This window comes from Lissotriton vulgaris, chromosome 7, assembly GCF_964263255.1.
Source record: "Lissotriton vulgaris chromosome 7, aLisVul1.2, whole genome shotgun sequence".
In the NCBI taxonomy this organism is placed as follows: Eukaryota; Metazoa; Chordata; class Amphibia; order Caudata; family Salamandridae; genus Lissotriton; species Lissotriton vulgaris.
Window position 1 is genome coordinate 1,732,407,850 of NC_141695.1, and position 25,205 is coordinate 1,732,433,054.

Sequence of the window (25,205 nt, forward strand, 5' to 3'; positions counted from 1 at the left end):
GCAACAACTGTGGAGGGCTCAGAGCGAGCTGAGCATCGGACCCCATGGTGTGATCCTCCGAGGAACAGCGATCGTGGTACCTGCAAGGTTACAGGGGGAAGTCGTGCGCCTCGCGCACCAAGGCCACCAAGGGGTGTCAAAGACCAAAGGACGCCTGCGCAACAAGGTGTGGTTCGCCGGCATGGACGCAGCGGTAGAGAAAGAGGTTGGCAACTGCCATTCGTGCACTATCACAGGCCGGGAACCAGCACCTCACCCTGTGATCACAGAAGATCCCTGTAAAGAGCCGTGGTCAAAAATAAGTGTGGACTTTGGATCATTCCCGGATGGACGGCACACCCTCGTCTTAATTGACTCCTACTCCCGTTTTCCTATAGTGGAAATTGTACCCTCCACAGCGTTCCACCATGTCAAGAAGGCCCTGGAGAGAGTATTCGCCATGGTAGGCCTGCCAGAAGAAGTGAGATCGGACAATGGCCCTCCTTTTCAGGGGAAAGACTTCCAGGCATACCTCGCCGCCCGGGGCATCCACCACAGAAAAATCACTCCACAATGGCCCCAGGCAAACGGGGAAGTCGAGAGATTTATGCGGACCTTAAACCGCGCGCTGCAAATTGGCGTAGAAAGAAGGGAGGACGCTGAAGAGTGCCTGTCACAGTTCCTCAGCGCATATCGACAGACACCCCACTCGACCACCCGCTGCGCTCCGGCGCACTTGGTATTCAAGAAGGTACCCAGAGACTGCGTGCCAGCTACACCTACCTGGTGCCCCCCAGAAATAGACCACGAAGCCACCCAAGATCGACGGAGGCGCACAAACGACAAAGCCAGTCAGGCCAGGAAAGCCCAAGCCAGGTCATTAGTAGTTGGTGACAAAGTGGTCCTCAAGAACCGACACCGACATTCAAAATACGACCCAGCCTTTGAACCGGAAGTGTGGGAGATCGTGAATGTGCACGGCACCATGGTGTCCGCATCCAGAGGCACGCGAGCTGTGACTCGGAACGTGTCATGGTTTAAGCGTGTCTCTCGCGAAGGTGGACACGCCGGCTCTGCATCTGAGGAGGCGGAAGACGGAGACCAGGAGCCAGCACGCATGGAGTCACCCACGTCCCCACGAGGAGAAGAAAGACCGACTTCACAGGGACTCGAACCGGCCGACAACACCAGCCCTGAAAACTCCTCGAGCAATGATCAACATCGCCCTGAGCAACCAGTGGAGACGGGAGGTCTGGAAAGTCGTCAAAGCCAAAGATATCACCTGCGACCCAATCCGACCCCCAACCAACGATTGAAGGACTATGCATGGAATATGAACTGATCCAAGATATCTCATGGCTGGGACTATTGATCTGTGAGTTTGGAGGGATGTAGTAATGGAGCCACCCGGCCCGCACACGTACGCACACACGCACGCATACGCCTCGGGGGCGGGGTAGCCCCTGAGTATAAATAAACGGCCATAAGACCGCTCGTGGTCTTTGGCCCTAACTGTTAGCCAGTGTTGCGTCATTTGTGTCAGTCATAGTTAGGCCCCACTTCGCGGCCTAGGCATTCCCTTTGCCCCCGTGTCTCCGGACACCACAGAACATACAGCCCTTTAGTGGCAGGATGTTCTAATAGCCTTATAGCCCTCCACAGCTGGGCTATACCGGCCATTAAAGTCCTGCTTCCTTGTTAAAGGCCCGAGCCGAGCTGGAGCGAGCCTTTAATGGCCGGTACAGCCAGCTATGGCGGGCTGTAAGGCTATAGTGAATGCTCAGTCAAAAGGCTGAGTCTTGTGCCAGGGCAGAAAACAATGCACTCAGGGTCTAATGTACAAGCCCATGTGCCACCGGTACGTCTCTTTGTCTCATATTATAAGTGACGCTCCAGCGGCACTAGAGTATGGTAAATAAACACCATCCACTTGTGTGTAATTTCTCTCTCTGTTTCCATAGGACACTGTGGTGGCACTTCAAGCCCTTGCAAAGTACGCATCCATAACATACAGTGTCCAAGGAGTGGCTACCGTGTTGGTTACAACCCCACAACGCTTCAGAGCTAGCTTCACGGTGAATAACGCAAATCGGTTACTGCTGCAGAAAGCCACGCTGACACAGATTCCTGGAGTATACACTGTCTCTGCATCTGGGCAAGGTTGTGTTTATGTACAGGTAAGTGAAGCCACCTGGAGGGGTGGGTGGAAACGCGTGACCATCTCGGCAGCAGTAATCATCTACGTATGTCTGGGTTTACCACATAACCTCTAATTATGGATTGCAGTGCACTGGAATTATTTTATTACTTCATGCTCTAAAATTGTTCCTAAACATCAGGGAAAGGGGAATTAACCCATGGTTCCTATTTTTCTGGCAGTAACAACACAGATTCACACAGGATAACACAGGAAACCTATATTCACATGCTGTGGACATGCCCGGGTGTGAGTGCCTTTTGGCGTGAAGTAAATCAGTCTTTAGGTAATAGTAACCGAATTGCAAATACAGTCAACGATACAGATGTGCTTACTGGGACTAATCACCCGTACTAAACACACTAAATAAGTGGAGAAGGTATTAAATCTAGGCCTCACTGTGGCAAAGAAGTGTGTAGCACTAAGATGGATGTCCAACGACTGCCCACATGAAAGCAATGGCTATGGGAATTTGCGAGGTGGGTACGAGCTAAATGTGGTGTACGCATCGACTTGGTTTACTATAGAGTAGAGGGGGAGGAAGGGCCCAGTGGGACTAGCAGATTCCGGATACAACATGAAATGGGAGACCCTGCACTGGGACAAGATGCGGAGGGGACAGTTGATTAAAACTCTTTACATATGTCTGTGATGCTGATCTGCTGTCATTTGATGCAACAGTACCAATTATGCTGTTTAAGTGATCCAGTGTCATGTATGGATTTATATTTATTTGCACAAGGTGCGACTCACATCTCTCTCCTTGTTTAGGGAGGGGGGTGACGGAATGGGATAATATAATTGTAGCATTCTCCTCTTCCTGTTCCATTAGAATTGTTATGGTACATTCCTGTTGTAACATTCTTTATGTGTCCTATGTAACTGTTATGACTTAGCTTCTGCTGGAGGTGGTTGTTTAAGCTGTCTCTCTACAATAACCCTCTTACCATCTTCCTGCCTGCTTGATTGGAATACATCATAATTCTGCCTGCTTGATTGGAATACATCATTAATGTACTGTAATGCTATTTTGTTTTTAAAACTAATAACAAATGTTTAAACATAAACAAGGAAAAACACAGATTCCCCTATTCCATACTGTTTTACCGCATACACTTACCACCAGCTCTGAGCAGATACTCAGACAAACACACACCTGTACAGTACTACATGTGCCTGATTGATTAATGCACAAAAGGCTTTTGATGGCACACACAATATTCATAGAACACAGAGTGAGTCCACCTTGCTGATGCTTTGGGTCATTTGTAAAAATGTCACAAGTTCAGAGAGTGCATCAGGAAACTTGCTGGAGTCATGTGGTGTCCATTGCGAAGTTTGCTTCTCCATTGGTTGTTTCACTTCACTGCTCAAAGTGAGTGCGTGTGAGGCTTTTCAACGAACTGCCTCTGGCCACAGATAATTCTGGAATCCTTCAGTGCAGTAGCAATAAAGCTCTCTCTCAAGTGAGGAGGTGATTTGACGTATTGCTTTGCGCCTGCTTGTCGTCTGTGCTTGGACTGCCTGTGTGCTGCAAGTAGGCCACTGCAGGACCACAGATGATCCCCTGAGTAGTTGCTTGTAGGATATTTTGGGGCAGGTGGGTCATGGGTAATGCATTCCACTAGTGCTGAATGTATCCGGCACGAGCAAGGTGGGAAGCAGCCTTAATAACACGGTCCGAACCACGCATGCCATTACAACGCAAATGTTACCACAGATATTCCTTTACCACGCATGCCTTTACAATGATTTTTGTTGTAAAGGTGGCAAAGGCATATGTGTGGTGAAGGCAGTCAGCGCTCTAGACTTGGAGTAAATGGGTAGGGGGTGGGAGGTGTTGGGAACCTCCTGCTCGGAGGTTCTACTTCCTTCCTTTCAGCCTGCGGCTTGGTGATTAGTTTTTTTGGGCAGGGTTGAGGTCAGAGCAGTATTTAGGGCTGAGACCGACTTTAGGGCTCAAGGTTGGTGGGCTGGGGTATTTTGAGGGCTGGGGTCGGGTGTTTTTAGGGCTGCTGTCCCTTCAGCGTGAATGCCATGGTTTGTAAGGTAGCCAGTGATGGGGTCCGAACAATTGCTGTGGGGGCTATGGGTAGAGACTGTGTAGTACATACACGCGGCTAATTCCTGGTAGTCCATAAGGCCTCCAAATTCTGATTGCATTTGCTCTTGAGTCTATTACATGGTAATCCTTAGGTGTGATCCAGCCTCGTCAGATGCCCTGTTAGGACTCTTCCCTGCTCTTCTTCAGGGTAGGAGTGGTTTTTTCCTTCATTAATATAGACCCTCGGGCCACTAACTTCTTAACTTTCTTCTCAGTGGTCTTTGCAGTCAGGTCAATGGGGCTTCTGAGCTACAGTGAAGGAGGGCGCCATTTTGGAAGACATTGACCCTCCTCTCCTTCAGTGGGTGGCAAGATAATCTGGCGTAGCATCAGGCCACATGTTCTGCATCATAGAGGCGAGCAGCAGCAAGGGGGCCTCCTCTGAGCTTGGATGCACCGACCCTATACCCCACTTCTGGAGACAGTGAACTTTCTCTCTGTATCCCCACTGTTAATGTCTCTACATTTCTAAAGATACCAGGGTGCGGTTCTAGAGCATCTGGCTGAAAGCAATGATGGCACGAGGGTGCAGGGGCTTCGAATGGCCTCCCCTTGCATCCATTCTTTAGCTTGACCCCATTGGCTGGAGTGGAAATCAGGCAGCAGTGCTTGAGCTTCTCAGGTCTGATTGTGGTGTTGCATTCCAAGGCGTGGTCAGACTCATGGTGATGGGGCATGTGCTGAGCTGACACACTGCTGACTTCAGATGATGAGGGGCATTCTTTCAGCCGCCCCTCATTGTGCTAGCAGGCTGGTGGGGCATTCTGGGTCATATATTGAACCTCCTCCCCGTTTGTAGTCACTTTGGGACTGGGATGAAAACAGGCGGTTAGGTGTGTCAGACACTGAGGCTTGAATTTGCAGCTGGTTCAGTGTCTATCTGTTAATTTTTTTTCTTTTTGTGACCTGTCATTATATAACAGTCTGGGCACTGCAGGCCAGTGATGCTGCCTATTACCTGCAGGAGTAGTTGTCAGCTTCATGAGCAGGCAGCCCCTGGCGCACAAGCCATTATGGCAGCAGGAGAGCCCTGAAGGGTAGGTGGGTTGCTTTGGGGTCAATCAATCAATCAGTGACACTTATAGAGCGCGCTACATACCCGTAGGGTCTCAAGGCGCTGGGGGTGGGGGGGTGCCGCTACTGCTCGAACAGCCAGGTCTTCAGCTTCTTCCTGAAGGAGAGGTGGTCTTGGGTCAGGCGCAGGTCGGCCAGGAGGGAGTTCCAGGTCTTGGCGGCCAGGTAGGAGAAGGACCTTCCTCCTGTAGTCGCTCTTCGGATGCGGGGGACGGCGGCAAAGGCGTGGTTGGCTGATCGGAGGTGGCGTTTGGGTGCAGGACAAGTTGGGCTTATTCACTTGGAGGAAATGGGGCATGATGTTAAGCGTGCCCATCATGTGGTGGCAGAGAATGTGATGCCCCAGTGCAGAAGGCATGGGAGGTGGAGACAAGCTGACAGGCATTACTGTCCGTAGTGCCACCTTGTCTCCAGGCCTGGATCAGCATCAGGTGCCCAGTGGCATGGTGAGCAGAAAAGGTTGAAGTAGCGCAAGTGGTAGGAATTGCCTTCAGTGGGCAACTCGATTTGGCCATGCTGGGCTGACCATACTGGGGCAGTGGACACATCACTAGAGAGAGCTCTTTCTCTCCATGGGAATCAGTTTCCCAATCGCCTTCAGGTTCCAATTGTGTCTGTCTTCGACGAGTGGTAGCTGAGAAAGGAGGGCTCCTCTTTGCCTAGCATCGAAACAATGGGCAGAGGCTTCAGTCTCAGCAGGCCCCTTGTTGGATGGTGTGGAGGGCATCCCTCGTTTGCTGGGGAGAGCCATTCTTCACTGCAGGGTGCATGGATGTGGGAGATAACCCATCCATTCACAAGTCCTAGTCAAGGTTGGAGATAACCCATCCATTCACAAGTCCTTGTCAGGGTGGGAGATGACCCATCCATTCACAGGTCTTCATCAGGGTGGGAGATGACCCATCCATTCATAGGTCCTCCGTAGGGTGGGAGATGACCCATCCATTCACAGGTCCTCGTCAGGGTGGGAGATGACCCATCCATTCACAGGTCCTCCTCAGGGTGGGAGATGACCCATCCATTCACAGGTCCTCGTCAGGGTGGGAGATGACCCATCCATTCATAGGTCCTCCGTAGGGTGGGAGATGACCCATCCATTCTCAGTTCCTCCGTAGGGTGGGAGATGACCCATCCATTCATAGGTCCTTGTCAGAATGGGAGATGACACATCCATTCACAGGTCCTCATCAGGGTGAGAGATGACCCATCCATTCATAGGTCCTCCGTAGGGTGGGAGATGACCCATCCATTCTCAGGTCCTCCGTAGGGTGGGAGATGACACATCCATTCACAGGTCCTCATCAGGGTGGGAGATGACCCATCCATTCACAGGTCCTCCTCAGGGTGGGAGATGACCCATCCATTCACAGGTCCTCGTCAGAAAGGGAGATGACACATCCATTCACAGGTCCTCGTCAGGGTGGGAGATGGCCCATCCATTTACAGGTCCCCGTCAGAATGGGAGATGACACATCCATTCACAGGTCCTCATCAGGGTGGTAGATGACCCATCCATTCACATGTCCTCCTCTGGGTGGGTGGTGACCAATCCATTCACAGTTCCTCGTCAGGGTGGGAGAAGACCCATCCATTCACAGGTCCTCGTCAGGGTGGTAGATGACCCATCCATTCACAGGTCCTCATCAGGGTGGGAGATGACCCATCATTCACAGGTCCTCCTCAGGGTGGGAGATGACCCATCCATTCACAGGTCCTCATCAGGTTGGGAGATGACCCATCCATTCACAGGTCCTCGTCAGGGTGGGAGATGACCCATCCATTCACAGGTCCTCGTCAGGGTGGGAGATGACCCATCCATTCACAGGTCCCCTCCCATTCACAGGTCCTCGTCAGGGTGTGGGATTACCCATCCATTCACAGGTCCTCGTCAGGGTGGGAGATGACCCATCCATTCTCAGGTCCTCCGTAGGGTGGGAGATGACCCATCCATTCACAGGTCCTCCTCAGGGTGGGAGATGCCCCATCCATTCACATGTCCTCCTCTGGGTGGGAGGTGACCAATCCATTCACAGTTCCTCGTCAGGGTGGGAGAAGACCCATCCATTCACAGGTCCTCGTCAGGTTGGGAGATGACCCATCCATTCACAGGTCCTCGTCAGGGTGGGAGATGACCCATCCATTCACAGGTCCTCCTCAGGGTGGGAGATGACCCAATCATTCACAGGTCCTCCTTAGGGTGGTATATGACCCATCCATTCACAGGTCCTCGTCAGGTTGGGAGATGACCCATCCATTCGCAGGTCCTCGTCAGGGTGAGAGATGACCATGACCCATCCATTCACAAGTCCTCCTCAGGGTGTGAGATGACCCATCCATTCACAAGTCCTTGTCAGGGTGGTAGATGACCCATCGATTTGCAGGTCCTCGTCAGGGTGGGAGATGACCCATCCATTCACAGGTCCTCCTCAGGGTGGGAGATGACCCATCCATTCACAGGTCCTCCTCAGGGTGGGAGATGACCCATCCATTCACAGGTCCTCCTCAGGGTGGGAGATGACCCATCCATTCACAAGTCCTTGTCAGGGTGGTAGATGACCCATCCATTCACAAGTCCTTTTCAGGGTGGTAGATGACCCATCCATTTGCAGGTCCTCCTCAGGGTGGGAGATGACCCATCCATTAACAGGTCTTCCTCAGGATGGGAGATGACCCATCCATTCACAGGTCCTCGTCAGTGTTGGAGATGACCCATCCATTCACAGGTCCTCGTCAGGGTGGGAGATGACCCATCCATTCATAGGTCCTCCTCAGGGTGGAAGATGACCCATCCATTCACAGGTCCTCGTCAGGGTGGGAGAAGACCCATCCATTCACAGGTCCTCGTCAGGTTGGGAGATGACCCAATCATTCACAGGTCCTCCTTAGGGTGGGAGATGACCCATCCATTCACAGGTCCTCGTCAGGGTGGGAGATGACCCATCCATTCACAGGTCCTCCTCAGGGTGGGAGATGACCCATCCATTCACAGGTCCTCGTCAGGGTGGGAGATGACCCATCCATTCACAGGTCCTCCTCAGGGTGGGAGATGACCCAATCATTCACAGGTCCTCCTTAGGGTGGGAGATGACCCATCCATTCACAGGTCCTCGTCAGGTTGGGAGGCGACCCATCCATTCACAGGTCCTCGTCAGGGTGGGAGATGACCCATCCATTCACAGGTCCTCGTCAGGGTGGGAGATGACCCATCCATTCACAGGTCCTCGTCAGGGTGTGGGATTACCCATCCATTCACAGGTCCTCATCAGGGTGGGAGATGACCCATCCATTCGCAGGTCCTCGTCAGGGTGAGAGATGACCCATCCATTCATAGGTCCCCCTCAGGGTGGGAGTTGACCCATCCATTCACAGGTCCTCCTCAGGGTGGGAGATGACCCATCCATTCACAGGTCCTCGTCAGGGTGGGAGATGACCCATCCATTCACAGGTCCTCGTCTGGGTGGGAGATGACCCATCCATTCACAGGTCCTCCTCAGGGTGGGAGATGACCCATCCATTCACAGGTCCTCGTCAGGGTGGGAGATGACCCATCCATTCACAGGTCCTCCTCAGGGTGGGAGATGACCCATCCATTCACAGGTCCTCGTCAGGGTGGGAGATGACCCATCCATTCACAGGTCCTCTTCAGGGTGGGAGATGGCCCATCCATTCACATGTCCTCCTCTGGGTGGGAGGTGACCCATCCATTCACAGGTCCTCGTCAGGGTGGGAGATGACCCATCCATTCACAGGTCCTCATCAGGGTGGTAGATGACCCATCCATTCACAGGTCCTCCTCAGGGTGGGAGATGACCCATCCATTCACAGGTCCTCGTCAGGGTGGGAGATGACCCATCCATTCACAGGTCCTCTTCAGGGTGGGAGATGACCCATCCATTCACATGTCCTCCTCTGGGTGGGAGGTGACCCATCCATTCACAGGTCCTCGTCAGGGTGGGAGATGACCCATCCATTCACAGGTCCTCGTCAGGGTGGGAGATGACCCATCCATTCACAGGTCCTCGTCAGGGTGGGAGATGACCCATCCATTCACAGGTCCTCCTCAGGGTGGGAGATGACCCAATCATTCGCAGGTCCTCCTTAGGGTGGGAGATGACCCATCCATTCACAGGTCCTCGTCAGGTTGGGAGGTGACCCATCCATTCACAGGTCCTCGTCAGGGTGGGAGATGACCCATCCATTCACAGGTCCTCCTCAGGGTGGGAGATGACCCAATCATTCGCAGGTCCTCCTTAGGGTGGGAGATGACCCATCCATTCACAGGTCCTCGTCAGGGTGGGAGATGACCCATCCATTCACAGGTCCTCCTCAGGGTGGGAGATGACCCATCCATTCACAGGTCCTCGTCAGGGTGGGAGATGACCCATCCATTCACAGGTCCTCCTCAGGGTGGGAGATGACCCATCCATTCACAGGTCCTCGTCAGGGTGGGAGATGACCCATCCATTCACAGGTCCTCCTCAGGGTGGGAGATGACCCAATCATTCGCAGGTCCTCCTTAGGGTGGGAGATGACCCATCCATTCACAGGTCCTCGTCAGGGTGGGAGATGACCCATCCATTCACAGGTCCTCCTCAGGGTGGGAGATGACCCATCCATTCACAGGTCCTCGTCAGGGTGGGAGAAGACCCATCCATTCACAGGTCCTCTTCAGGGTGGGAGATGACCCATCCATTCACATGTCCTCCTCTGGGTGGGAGATGACCCATCCATTCACAGGTCCTCCTCAGGGTGGGAGATGACCCATCCATTCACAGGTCCTCGTCAGGGTGGGAGATGACCCATCCATTCACAGGTCCTCTTCAGGGTGGGAGATGACCCATCCATTCACATGTCCTCCTCTGGGTGGGAGGTGACCCATCCATTCACAGGTCCTCGTCAGGGTGGGAGATGACCCATCCATTCACAGGTCCTCCTCAGGGTGGGAGATGACCCATCCATTCACAGGTCCTCGTCAGGGTGGGAGATGACCCATCCATTCACAGGTCCTCCTCAGGGTGGGAGATGACCCATCCATTCACAGGTCCTCATCAGGGCCACGGAAAGGCTTTGTGCTTATGCATGTGGCACCAAAGGTACAAGGTCACCCTGGGGGGGCAGGTGCAGTGTTTCAGTGTCCAGGACCACTGGCGGCCCTCGAGGGGCAGCACCTGCAGTTCGTGCTGCACCTGTTCAAGGCATGCTGCATGACAACGGTGATGCAAACGCCCCGCCCAAAACAGAACAAACTGCTGTCGGGAGAAGGGTCGCCACCCTAGAGTTTGACCTTTGTGTTTCTTCAGACAAGTCCAGCTGCAGCCCCTCGCAGTGGTCTGGTAAATTATACCCTTTTAACATGCCCATTTTCCAATGAGAGCTATTGTTAGCCCATTAGCAGAATATACTCCTGTTTCTATTTGAAATGCTGGTGCTGACCTCTTACTCTCTAAGCTGTTTAACCAGTAACTGCCTACAAAAAATAAAGACACTAAATTTTATTGTAAGTCTGCCAAGTGGCATTATGGCATGGTGCCATTGGCCATTCCTGTCTTTTCTGCCAACAGCATGTTGCATTCTGGGGCTTGTAGTTTTGCTTTTGAACATGTTCTTTATGGCCTCAAAATCCCAGCAAGTAAAATGAAATTGGCTAAAATGCTAGAATTGGCAGACAGTAACAAACATAACATGGAACAACTTTTCCGCTATTTTTACCATTTTTATAAAGTTGTCTAGACCGCCTCAAAACCTTTTGTTTCCCGCGCAAAACCAAAAGAAAACTCTACTATCAATTTCTTTTAGAGTTCATTCACAACATGCATTAAAGCAAGCATTGACAAAGCGGAGCTTCTTGCCTTTTGTCTAGGGTAAAATGCTATACAGCTTCACAATACAATAAAGGTACAGCACAACCTTCCCTAACACAGTGAACAACTAAAGGACAGGTGGCAGCAGCAAAGGGACATCACAATTCACTCACCTACACAATGAGGCAAAACACAGATAGCTACCAAACCAAAGAGGGAATTTGAGGAGTTAAAGCTGCTGTATGATTTCTGTAAACAAAAATAAATGAAGAAGAAAAAGAAGGAAAATAAAAAACGTCTTGTGGAATTACCATACATTCATGTACTCCCATTGGCTGATGAGCCCTCACCTACCTAGTGTTCAGAGTAGAATGCTTCATCATATGGTTACACATCCAGAACTGGGAAGCACCCGAGAGTATTGTATTTCACTGATTGCACAGTCTTTTAGCATGATATCCCTAGCTTGGGTAAGGTTATGTCCCTTAATTCAATATTATCCCTGTGTTAAACTGTCAATAATATATTAAAAGTATATGTGGTTGAGGTAAACATGGTTTTTACTAGTGGACACGAGATTAAAAACAGAAGGGTCATGAAACAGACCCTATTGCTCCTTTCTGTCATAATTTTTTAGAGCTCGGGTTTATGGCTCGGGGTCAGGTGTTTTCCTAAAGACTATGGGCCTCATTTATGAAAAGTGACGCATCGCTGCGTGAAAACAGCAATGCGTCACTTTTCACTGCACACTCCTTGCGACACCAATGATGCGTCATATTTAATGTATGACGCATCATGTCGCAAGGACTTACAGATACGTCAGTATTTCTGACGTATCTGTAAGCGCAAAAGTGACGCATTGCTGGAGTGTGTCACAAAAGTGACGCAACTCCAGCAATGCGTCCTTTCACATGGGGAAAGCCCCATGTGAAAGGGCTTGCGTCAGTCTTACGCCTGCTGTGAGGCAGGGGCAAGATTTTGACGCAACAGCATCCTAAAAGTGACGCAGTGAAATCTCATAGATTTCACTGCGTCACTATTACGAGGCTTTTTGCGGGGGAACGCCCCCTCTGCATACATTATACCTGACGCAGGTATAATGTGGCGCAGGGGTTTAAAAAGTGACGCATCTACCTAGATGCGTCACTTTTTAAATATGGCGCAACAAGGCGCATATTTTACGCCGCTGGTGCGTCACAAAAAGTGACGCACCGGCGGCGCAAAACTGACGCAAGGCCTCATAAATAAGGGCCTATAGATATATCACATGAAATAAGGAGAAAGACCATCAAAAGAGAGGTCAGGTGGGGCATATCTGCATTGGCCCCACTCTTGAAGAGACCCCTCACGATGTGCCGTTGTTGAGGCTGTGGAATATAGCATGACACATAACGCTATTACATCACGTTCCATTACAACAAGGTCGTTACAACGACCGCATTGTTAGAACGTTATACCTTTACAATGCAGGTCATTAGATCGACTTGCTCTAGATGGCGCTCCAACCTTTGGAATAGTATCATTTACTATTCCAACTGCAGCCTGGGCAACAGTAGGAAAGGTGTTGGAATAGTACATTATACTATTCCTTAGGTCGGTGCACCATCTAGATCAAGTCGATCTAATGACTTGCGATGTAAAGGCATCGCATTGTAACAACACTGTGGTTGTAACAACTGTGTTGTAAAGGTAACTCGATGTAAAAACCACGTTGTGAAGGCTGTTTCCCCCTGCCACTCCTTTATTTAGGTGAGGTACACACTTTTAAATTACAGTGTGGTTTAGATTTACTCATTAAGGGCCAGATGTAGGTCACCCAATACCGGTCTGTAACAGCTGAAATGACCGAATTTTGGCCGTTATCGACCGGTATTTGGCTTTTTAGATGTAGGTGGCATGATTCCTGGATTCGGTATTTTACCGAATAGGTAATTTAAGGAATCTTTAAATTACTGAATTCTTAACATACCAATTCGGTAAATTACCAAATCCGTAATGTAGGGAGCACTCAAGTTAGTGCATTCCTGAGTTAAGGGTTCGTTATTTACCACCAACTATAAGTTTGTGGTAAATATCGAAAACATTTGAAAAAGCAATCATTTTGCTTTTACAACAGTGCGATGTGGCAAACATACATGCCCTTAGGGCATGTATGTGTGCCACATGTGCACCCAAGCACTATTCAGGGGTGCAACAGGGCGTCAATGTGACACCCTGCCTCCCTTGAAAATGTTTCCCCTATTACCGATTCGGTATTTACTGAATCAGTAATACTGAATGGCTTCCCATTCATTCCTAAAGGCCTCCAGGCCCATAGGAATGAATGGGAATTACCGAATCGGTAAATACCGATTCTTAATTACCGAATCCTACCGATTCGATAAAATTTACTGAATAATTATCTACATCCCATTTACCTATTCTTAAATACCGAATCAGTAAAATTCGGTATTTAAGAATAGGTAAATTGAGATTTCCTACATATGGCCCTAAAGCACATAAGAATATATCACAGCACCGAGGGGCCTTCATTAGAATTAGCAAACCTCATCCCTTCTGCCTTGATAAGTTTAATATTAACTCAAGAGGCAAGTCAGTTGTTTTTCTTTCCTCTATATAGGCCTATGGAGCTACATAACAGTGTATTAAAACATATACAAGGGAGATTTGTGACAGTGCTCCTCTGAACTGGAATATTTCAAGGTGCTCTCATGCGTGATGATCACAAAAAAGTAGGTGCAGGGAAGAAAAGTAATTGCCTAGTGTCACAAAGTAAGGTCTAGCTGGGAAGCTGGTATTGAAACCTGGTTTCCTGATTAAACATTGTGCAGTTCAGATCCTGGATGGTTATCGCTTTCTTTCCCCCTTTGGCTTGTTGGCAATTTTATTAGTGATCACAGAGGCAAGTCTGTTGTCCTGTGTCTCCTAAACAAGCCCTTTATTGTTATTCTAGGTGGAGCAACATTACTGTCTATGAAACCATATACAAGAGAGGTCTTTGTGCCGTGTGCATCCTGGCCTGAATTAATTAAAGGTGCTGTCAAATGTGATGTCATATGTGATGCTCACAGAAATGGAGGGAGAGCGAAGAAGAGTAATTGCCCAAAGTTGCACAGTTGGGAAGCTGGGGGTTGAAAACAAGGGGCCTCATTTATGAAAAGTGACGCATCGCTGCGTGAAAACAGCGATGCGTCACTTTTCACTGCGCACTCCTTGCGACACCAATGATGCGTCATATTTAATGTATGACGCATCATGTCGCAAGGACTTACAGATACGTCAGTATTTCTGACGCATCTGTAAGCGCAAAAGTGACGCATTGCTGGAGTGTGTCACAAAAGTGACGCAACTCCAGCAATGCGTCCTTTCACATGGGAAAAGCCCCATGTGAAAGGGCTTGCGTCAGTCTTACGCCTGCTGTGAGGCAGGCGCAAGTTTTTGACGCAACAGCATCCTAAAAGTGACGCAGTGAAATCTCATAGATTTCACTGCGTCACTATTACGAGGCTTTTTGCGGGGGAACGCCCCCGCTGCATACATTATACCTGACGCAGGTATAATGTGGCGCAGGGGTTTAAAAAGTGACGCATCTACCGAGATGCGTCACTTTTTAAATATGGTGCAACAAGGCGCATTTTGTACGCCGCTGGTGCGTCACAAAAAGTGACGCACTGGCGGCGCAAAACTGACGCAAGGCCTCATAAATAAGGGCCAAGGTCTCTGGGTCAGGACCCTGCAACTAGTTTAGTTTTTGGCCCTAGTCCACTAAAGCTTCTAACTGGCCTGGGCATTTTATGCACATGCCTTCAAAATATCCAGTATCCAATATCCAAAATCAGTGGAAACACCCTCCCTTTCTTTATAGCACAGGTAAGCTTTGGGCACTTGCAAGCTTCCGTCCATCGCAGGAGAGTTGTAACTTGGGGAGAAAAAACACAAGCTTCCGTCCATCGCAGGAGAGTTGTAACTTGGGGAGAAAATACACAACTTTTTTCCATCGCAGGATAGGTACAAAGTGGGCACCTGTAGTGCAAGCTTCGCTTCCCTAAAGAACGGATACATCATGGCAGCAGCAAAGCAAGCTTCTCTGTCTCACAGAAGGCAGCAAGTGCAAGCTTCCAATTGCTGCAGACCAAATTCAGCTGCCCAGAGTAGTACAAGCTTTCAACGCTTTCAGGACATGGACCATTAGGCTAAGTGACATGTAGGCTACCAACATATCTCTGGAGTGAGTGCTCAAATCGTTGAGAGGAATGTGTAAGTAGGAGAGTGAATGAATATGTGAGTTCTGACATCATTGGCACTTATGTGAAATTCTCTATTGGAATCCTGATGGTCCTGATGCTGTCACTCATAGCTACGGTCTACCTTGATTCTTTGGTTTTTCATGGATTAAGATGCAGCTGCATGCTAATAGGCTATTGTTATTTGGAGCAGCCCACACACAAGTAACTATGTCCTAGACAGGCACAGAGGTGCCAACCATATCGAAAAGGTTTTGAAGGTGTGCATCAAACTCTGAGCATTTACTGCCTTGGTGCTGCACCTCAGTACAAAAGGGGGTGGTAATGGACGGAGCATCTGAACCAATCAAACACTCACGCCCAGTCAAAAGATCTGGGTTTAATCCATCACCGTTCTTTAGCCCACTCTGCCACCCCAGTTCAGACATGGCTATATGCAAATCAGTCTGACCCTGTGCCTCATGGGAACAGTCCAGCCCTAACTGCCAAGCCATGCCTTCCCTGGACCGGAAACAAGCTTTCGAGGACCGGTTTCTGGCATTCCAGCCGTCTTCAGCCCGGCTTGCTTGAATCCAGTGGCAAAGTGAGCAAGGGACTCACGTCAGAGCATACCCTGCCACACTTATGGCGGCCAAAAAAGCGGTACAAAAGGGGGTGGTAATGGACGGAGCATCTGAACCAATCAAACACTCACACCCAGTCAAAAGATCTGGGTTTAATCCATCACCGTTCTTTAGCCCACTCTGCCACCCCAGTTCAGACATGGCTATATGCAAATCAGTCTGACCCTGTGCCTCATGGCCCATGGGAACAGTCCAGCCCGAACTGCCAATGCCAGAAACCGGTCCTCGGAAGCTTGTTTCCGGTCCAGGGAAGGCATGGCTTGGCAGTTCGGTCTGGACTGTTCCCATGAGGCACAGGGTCAGATTGATTTGCATATAGCCATGTCTGAACTGGGGTGGTAGAGTGGGCTAAAGAACGGTGATGGATTAAACCCAGATCTTTTGACTGGGTGTGAGTGTTTGATTGATTCAGATGCTCCGTCCATCACCACCCCCTTTTGTACCGCTTTTGGCCGCCATAAGTGTGGCAGGGTATGCTCAGACGTGAGTCCCTTGCTCACTTTGCCACTGGATTCAAGCAAGCCGGGCTGAAGACGGCTGGAATGCCAGAAACCGGTCCTCGGAAGCTTGTTTCCGGTCCAGCGAAGACATGGCTTGGCAGTTCGGGCTGGACTGTTCCCATGAGACACAGGGTCAGACTGATTTGCATTTAGCCATGTCTGAACTGGGGTGGCAGAGTGGGCTAAAGAACGGTGATGGATTAAACCCAGATCTTTTGACTGGGTGTGAGTGTTTGATTGATTCAGATGCTCCGTCCATCACCACCCCTTTTTGTACCGCGTTGGTGCTGCACCTGGCAGGGTCCCGGATAGAGATGCAGAGCATGGGCACAATCATGCCCTTCTCAGTCAAGTCCAAGGGTTCAAGGCACACAGGTGTCAGGTTCATGGGGAGAGATGGGATGTCATGGCCCATAGCGTCTGCCATTCTATAATAATGGGGTAACCCAGAAGGTCAATCCGGACCTGGGCACAGTGCGGGAATGAAAAATCGGTCCGTGGCCATATATTATAATGATTTGAATTCAATTCTCAACAATGGGTGCTGTGTAGAGTTACTACAGCACTGTTATTTGATAACTAATTAGAACCACAAATTAATTATATTCTATGCATGTAATAATCACTTTTTATGCATGCATATGACAAGAAAACACACATGAAAATGAAAGCTATAACGTGGACAGGTCTCCACAGTCTGGTCTTAGTTACCAGTAAATCTTTAATATCTTAATGTCTTTATCCTTATCTCCATGATTTGCACTCCCCATTTCCCACCACCACTACCCTACTATCCTTTTACTTTTTTCGCACGCAACCTATGACTATTGAAAAAGCAACTCTGTATTAGTTCTAAATAAATATTAAGGGGCTTATTAGGATTGCGGTTTTTCCGCATCCTCTGGGCCGGCGGAAGCCACCGCCGGCCCGGAGGATGCGGAAAAACCGCTGCGGACCCACCAAAGACCCACCGCCACATTAGGATGGCTGGTGGGTCCTGGTTTCAGTCTGCTGCTTTTCCGCCGCGGTTGGCTTACAACCGCGGCAGAAAAGCTCTAATATGGAGGCGGTGTCTCTCAGACACCGCCTGCCATATTAGGATGGATTAGAAAACATGGTTTTCCACAGCGGCTTTTCCGCCGTGGAAAAGCATGTGGTACTTCACTGCAGGGGCCTGTTGCGGGGCCCCTGGGTGAAGGGGGGGGGGGGGGGGGGGGTGCACATGGGGGGTACCTATGGTACCCCCCAGCATTTAAGTGCAGAAATCGGCAGGCACCGCACGGTGCCTGCCGCTTTCTGCACACAAATGCAATGTGTGCATTTTTACCATTGCGGCGGGTGCAGCTTGAAGCTGCATCAGCCGCAATGGTAAAAATAGAGGATGTGACCGCCAGGGTGGCGGTCACATCCTAATTGCACAGGAGGGACCTCCGCAGGCCATGCAGAGGTTCCCTCTTACTCTGGGGTCGCGGACGGACGCAAGTCCGTCCGCGATCCTAATGGGCCCCTAAGTTTAGAAATTTACCTTAGATTGTGGCGCTTTTTCATGTGTGTTTTCTTGTCATATGCATGCATAAAAAGTGATTATTACATGCATAGAATATAATTAATTTGTGGTTCTAATTAGTTATCAAATAACAGTGCTGTAGTAACTCTACACAGCACCCATTGTTGAGAATTGAATTCAATTCATTATATTATATGGTCACGGACCAATTTTTCATTCCCCCATAGCGTCTGCGCCACCGGTTCAAGCGGGCATCATTTGAGTCACTTGAATTTCAGGTCGTTGTCGCATTGGAATGCCGTAAGGACCAGGCCTGCTTTGGGGATATCAATCATCGGGTCTTGTAGAGCACGGCTTGTCACCCCGGGGGAGTCTCCAGGTGGGGCTATGCCACTGCGACAGAGTTTGGGCAGTGCATGAAATGAGGGCACATGTCACCATCTCCTTTTAATGAGCAGGGTCGCCTGTGAGGCATGGATGTGGGCGAGTGTAGGACTGCCCTCAAAGCAGCACCCCCCTCACTAACTATTACTAACTAACCACTAATTTACTTGAGCTGAGGTGGCAGATCGGCACGATCAGCTCTGGAACACGCAGGACACGGCGTAGGTGGACAATGCACCACTGACCATGAGGTGCCGCAGGTCTGACGGTGCTGTGCATGCACAGGCTGCAGTTCAAGGGTCAGCCACTATTCATGTCATGCTTAATATGCAGGAGTGTTTCCCACAAACAGTAAAGAAAAAACTAAAGAAGTCACAATAGACAAAGATCCCCATTGCCAGTCTCTCAGGGGCAAGGGTGGGGAATGTCATGGGTACTCTGGAATACCAGATCCATATCCCCATGCTTTCCACCCTTCTGGGGGAAGTGGCACACCTAGAGAGAGCTACATCCCCTCTCTCTATTCTACTTTTTCTTTTTTTTTAGGTCTCGCTGAAGAGAGCTTTAGCAGTTTTGGAGAACTCATGTTAGCAATATTGTAAGTAGGAAACAATACAGCGAGAGCGGCTTTGGGTCCAGCCATTGGCTTTCATCAGTTTCCATTGCTTGGATGGGCTGCCAATCAGAGCCATGGCATTTTAAGCTGACAAGCTTACATTGCTGACTTGAGATGATGAGGGGGCCTTCTTTTAGCAGACCATCATTGTGCTAGCAGGCTCAAAGGTTACAGTCCCTCATTTGATTTCCCATTGGTTGATGGTGCCCAATTAGTCCTTTTGTTAGGCTTCAGAAGCAACTTGACGTGTAGTTTGTCATTCGGAGACTGCGTGTGTTCAGTGATGCATTATTTACAGATAGGATGATATCTTAATTTCTGGTTTATGTTTTTTTCTCTTTGGATAAATGTCCTGGTTGGCTTTAATGTCAGGCTTAGGCATTGGCTATTCACTAATGTGCCTTGCAAGTTAATGTATTTTACTTTACTGGCATTATACCATGTTGTCGGATATACGATATACAACTTTTTTGTTCACAAAGTAAAGAAGTGCACACACGTAAGCTTCATACAACTTCATTAAAAGTACTGTACAGGCCCCTTGTCAAAAGTATCCACTAAGAAATATTTGTTTTCTGTTTATACCTTTTAAGTTCACCAACTCAAGCGCCATCTTCGAACTCCTTTTTATATCACTCTTCTTTGGTGGTACAACTTAATTCTGCTAATAAAGTCTGATCAACAATGTGGCCTTTCTGCCAGTTTACATATAGCTGTAGCCCAAACGTTTCCGCGTTATGGTATTTTCTTTCTAGGTTAAAAAATCATTCAACCTTCACCCTGCACTACACCTCAAAAAAAGCCTAACCTATTACTTTTGCCATTGCATGTTTGTGAAAATTGAGACTTGTTGGCCTTGCCAATGCTGGTTTTATGACATTAGCTTTAATAATCAGCTAAAGCTGTCTCTAGCCACACCTAATGACCAGTCTCAAAATTGGTTGCTACTGCAAACCTGGTGTCCAGGCTAGACACAGTGTTTACATTCATAGACTTCTGAAAAATTGAGCTCCTTTTGAAAAAGAAAGATCAAGTTGATCATCCCAGTCAGATACAGATGTAAACTTTGTGCCTAGAGTTGCCATTTATATAGATCTCTCTGTTTACAGATGTGTGCTTTGATGTTTGTTACCTTCACACGTAAACTTTGGATTTCTCTGTTGCTTATTCCTTCGATCTGTAGCTAACCCTGCGGTACAACAAACCACCCATCCTTCGCAAGGATTCCTTTTCTCTTGAGGTGGTGACCACGCCAGACGATTGTACTGGCCAGAACCCTAGTACCATGGAACTGACCATTTCTGTCATGTAAGTAGTGGGGATGGGAGGTGAGTGCTGTAAATTGCTGAACTTTTGCCACTGCACTTGCCTGCCATGGAAGTCTACACTCTCAAGAAGACTGTAAAGCAACGAGACAATTCCCATGTACAGCAAGCTGCACATTGGTAAACAACCTTTACAACGAAACTTTTACAACGCACTACCATTACGACGCAACTTTTACAACGCAAACCATTACAATGCATTGCGCTGGGGGGCGCTCTAGGATAGGGAATAGGTTTAATGTACTATCCAACACCTTCCCTACTATCCACGGGGACTGGGGTTGGAATAGTAAATTAAACTATTCACTATCCAGCGCCCCAAAGCACTATGCGTTGTAAAGGCATGCGTGGTAAAAGCATGCGTTGTAACATCATACATCCCTGCACATTCACCAGTTACAAACCTTGATCCACCTAAAATTCCCTATACTTATCTCTGAACCTAGTCACAGTGTACATTCTGTAAACATATCCATACCTCAGCATCTTACATAATCTACTATCATATGCTGGATCAGGGGCTCCCAAACATGCTCATAGGCCTCAGCCACACAGTGTGGTCATTCATCTAATGTGTTGCAAAAGCTTAGCATGCAGTGTTCAGCTCTTCACAGCTATGGTGTTGACTGTGCCTCTGTTGTGTCAACACTGTACTGCTCAGTGACGTGATGCAAATCACTCTTGCATGTGTGGTTAACAAAAGAAAGAAGGCTTGTGCTATTGCCTGCCCTTGGACGGGCATAATCAAAGAGACAGGGAATGGCACAGATCAATGCCTACACATTAGGCTTTTTTTCCATGCACTCTGTATTTTGTGATTTGAGGAGAGCTATTGAAGCCCTATGATTGAAAAAAGGTAGCAAAGAGAGAACATGGGTTCACATGTAAAAAGTAGTTTTTCAGTCGCAAACACTCCAATTAGGAGTTTGTGATCAAAAAACGTATTTTAGGAAAGTACTACACCCATTTTAGGAGTATGTAACATTTTTACTGACCGCTAAAATGGGTTTAGAAATGGATAAGGAATTGCAATTTGGAAGGGGCGTGTTATAAGCATCCCAAAATAGCAATTCCTATCCCTGTGTATCAAAGGTTTAGGACTGAAATAGTGGTTGAAATCCATTGAAAATTATTGACCCCTAAGTCGGGGTGGTAACCCATTCGCAAATGGAAGGGGATCCCTTCATATGTGTGTTTGTTATAAAAATTGCCAAATTCTAACTATAAAACAAAAGTAAAATTTTCACTTTAACCCGTTGCGTGCTCGTGACGGAACCGTTCCGTCACAAGCCTCGGGTGGGCTGTGCTGGTGACGGAACGGTTCTGTCACGGCCCGCTCGGCACGCCTGCGCGGCACGGATTCCGCCCCTGCGCTGGACATTCCATTGAGCGGGCGGGGCCGTGACGGAACCGTTCAGTCACAAGCACAGCCCACCCGAGGCTCGTGACCGAGCGGTTCCGTAATGAGTACGGGAGCACCGCGCGGCCCCCCTCCCCCTTAGCACTGCGGCGGCATAGCCGCCGCAGCTAAGGGGTTAAAGTTTAAGGAAAATGAGCTGCATTTTTAAAAAAAGTTGACTTTTTTTAAATGCAGTCACAGACATGGTTGTCTGTGGGCACCAGGAGGCAACCATCCCTGTGATGGTATCAAATCTTAGTGAGTAACACTTTGTTTGTGACTCACCTCATCAATTTTCATGAGGTCGGCTGGATTCTGACTCACTATGATTCGAATTTTAAAGAACAGACTTATTTGTTTAGATGTCAGTTCCAGTGGCGGCTCGCATATGGCGTGTTGTGGGGTGGTGAGGTGGGGCGAGGGAGGGGCAGGGTGGTGGGGTAGTAAACTCAGACATACGACTGAACAGAGGAAGGTCATTATTACTTTCCTCCGTTTTGTTACATGTCTGAGTTTACTATCCGCCCCCACAATGGCTCTCCCCCGCCCCAACGCCCTACAGCATACCCTATGCGAGCCGCCACTGGTCAGTTCTTAAATATCTTTACTGGTCAGATAAATAAAATACCATTCTTCGTTTTTAACCAGTACTTTGCAACCAAAGGTGCAAACCAGTAAAGAAAAAAACAGGTGGAAGACAGAGAAAAAGGCTCAAATGCACACACATCCACACATATGTTTGTGTGTGTGATTGTGTGTCTATGTGTATATATTCTTGAATTAATCTCAGCCACTGATAATTACTCGGGCCGCATCCCAGTCCATCATTATTATTCACATTATGCCATCATAGTTTGGACCCAGTATATGCAAATCATTCTTGAACCTGAAACTGAGTTTGCATAGTGTGGAAAATAACGATGGACTGAGATGCAGTCCTGAGTAATTGCCAGCAGCTGAGATTAATTCAAGCATTCCATCCATCACTATTTTGTATACTTTAATATGACTAATATTCAAAAATCATTCAATTTCTGCAATGAATATACTTGTTAAATTTGATTAAGCCCTACTCAATAGAATATATTAACATTTGGTGTAATAGGAATGTTTAAAATAATGTTGAAGATTTTCCATTGCTTTTTCAAGTGACAGTAATCAATGGTGTGAATAATAGACAATTGTTTAGAAATATGATGCTTTTTTAATGCATGGCAACATTTTAAAAGAGGAAAGTGGAGATTTAAAAAATATATATATATATCGGAAGAATGTATTTCCTCCATTGACTTCTATTGAAGCAAAAGCAATTTCAGAGGGGAGACTGCCAAAATAAAACCAATTTCTTGCTTCAAAATCAGGATTCTCCTACCTGAATCAGGTCTATTGGCATGCATGTAGTATGAGCCTCATGTATTTTAATTTTTTTGCTGCACTTAAGATGCCCAATAGCACTTTATAGTTCTACATTAACCCTTTCCATGCTCATGACGAGCTCAGCTCGTCATGATGCACGGTTGAGCTGTGCTGATGACGAGCTGAGCTCGTCATGAAATGATGGCATGACGAAAAAGTCAGCATAGGAGGGGAAAACACCTAGCAGCCAAGGTGTTAATTCATATTCTTGAATGGACTCTAATAACACTTTAATAGGATGCACTTTAAGTCTATCATGGTATTTAGATAACAAGTGAACTATGTGTATTAACCATCGGAATATGCACTAGGTCTTCTTCCTTCTTATGGATAAGATCCCAAATCACATTTTCATGTGATGTTTTCAGATCTCTTCATTATCTTTCATTTTGTTAATGCACTTACCATATCATACAGCACCGCAACATGATTCAATTCACATAAATGCAGGTAATAATATTAATATTGTGATATGTGCAATTACTACTAGATTGTGCAATGAGTTTTAGAATGGGCAGAATTGAAACTATGCACTACTCTTGAAATCTCTCAGAGCACTTTAAGTAAATATAGAGATACATAACATAAATTATACATTTCATGCAGATGTGGTAAATCTCATTTCTGTTAGTGTGCATTCCAGTTGGGTGGAGGGGGTTTAATTACTATGATGAACAATATATAATGTGGCACAGGACATAGTTTGATGAAATTATAAAGAAAAAAAATACACACAATTTGTATAATTTTTTTTATGTCTAAGAATGCCCTTCCTAATTAAATTCCAGTAAAGTGCAAAATATGTGGCTGCTTAAACTGTATGATATTGCACGCAATGGATTTATTTACTACTTTAATTCAAGCAAAGAAGCTTTTACCCCATTGCAGCTGAATTGTCAAATAATGATATATAAACATGTAGATTTAGAGAAATAACAACTTCATTATTTGGAATTACACTGAAAAGAAATGTGATCAAAACAAGAAGGAGAAAGTGAAAATGGTGACCTAATAAAGACGTTTGTGCAGACATGGGGTTGCAGTCTAGCTAATAACTGAAATAGAGAATGGGCTCTTTTTAATCAAAGAAACACTGGTGTATGCTCGTTTCATGGAAGGCTTTGTGCCAAAATGCGTTGACCGTGTTAGTTTAGGTTTTTGCAATCAAAAGAGCTGCCTTAGTTTTGGGAAGGAACTGTCCGGTGAAGCCTGATGAAATAAACACATGTTGGTTTTCTTACGCCCCAGAGTGCATTATCTTTCATATATATATAGAAGATTTGACACGCTGATGGAAAAAGGGAAGGGGATATTTAAATCCCTCCGGACTACATGGATCATAAGGCTATGTGCAGACTCATAGGAGCAGCTGATTCACGGCACGCAATTAATAAAGCAAGCTTTAACACCGCAGGTCCGGCGCAAGCGTGATCTTTCCTTCACCTAATGATGAAGATGATTTGAAACGCGTTAGGCAGTGGTGACGGGGACTGCTTAAGGACACAGCGAGCAGGCGGCTTCCAGATTGAAGATTGGGCTGCTGCTTGAGGCCTGTGACCCTGTTCGAGTTCCTCCCGCTCGTTGGTACAAGCGTGAGCCTGATATATATATCTATATATTACCTACTGGCGGTCGCCAGTAGGTAGTTATAGTTAGGATCTACTTTCCATAGGAAATCCGCAACATTCTATTGGGAATAACTTTGGCGCCGGTGGACGAATCTTCGCGAATTTCTCAAAGTTCGTGGCCCGCTCCTTCCCTGAAAATGTGGGGGGGATTCGTCAAGCGGGGGCCGAGATAAAAGAGGGGTCCCAAAACGTGTTTTCTCCATGTTAATTTCCATAGGGCGGTCGAACTCAATTTTAGCCCGAACGGCTGAATGGATTTCCACCAAACTTGGCAAAATTGTAGGTACTGGTACCCCGATGTGCCTTTGCTATGTCTCAAGATATATGCTCCAGTGGCTTTTACGAAAATTAACTTTGAAAAAATATATATTGGGCTACATTGGGCTATATATATGTTAGAGCCCAAAT

The 25,205-nt window shown here is 47.7% G+C and overlaps 1 protein-coding gene across 1 annotated transcript in view; it reads left to right on the top strand.

Annotated features, from left to right (window-relative positions):
• Positions 1 to 25,205, top strand: part of LOC147706487 (alpha-2-macroglobulin-like protein 1) — a 287,367-nt gene that overhangs the window by 223,483 nt on the left and 38,679 nt on the right. Inside the window, exons 30-31 of the mRNA XM_086929620.1 lie at positions 1,941 to 2,156; positions 20,213 to 20,337. Of these exons, the coding sequence (XP_086785746.1) occupies positions 1,941 to 2,156; positions 20,213 to 20,337 (341 nt within the window). The remainder of the gene's footprint in view (positions 1 to 1,940; positions 2,157 to 20,212; positions 20,338 to 25,205) is intronic.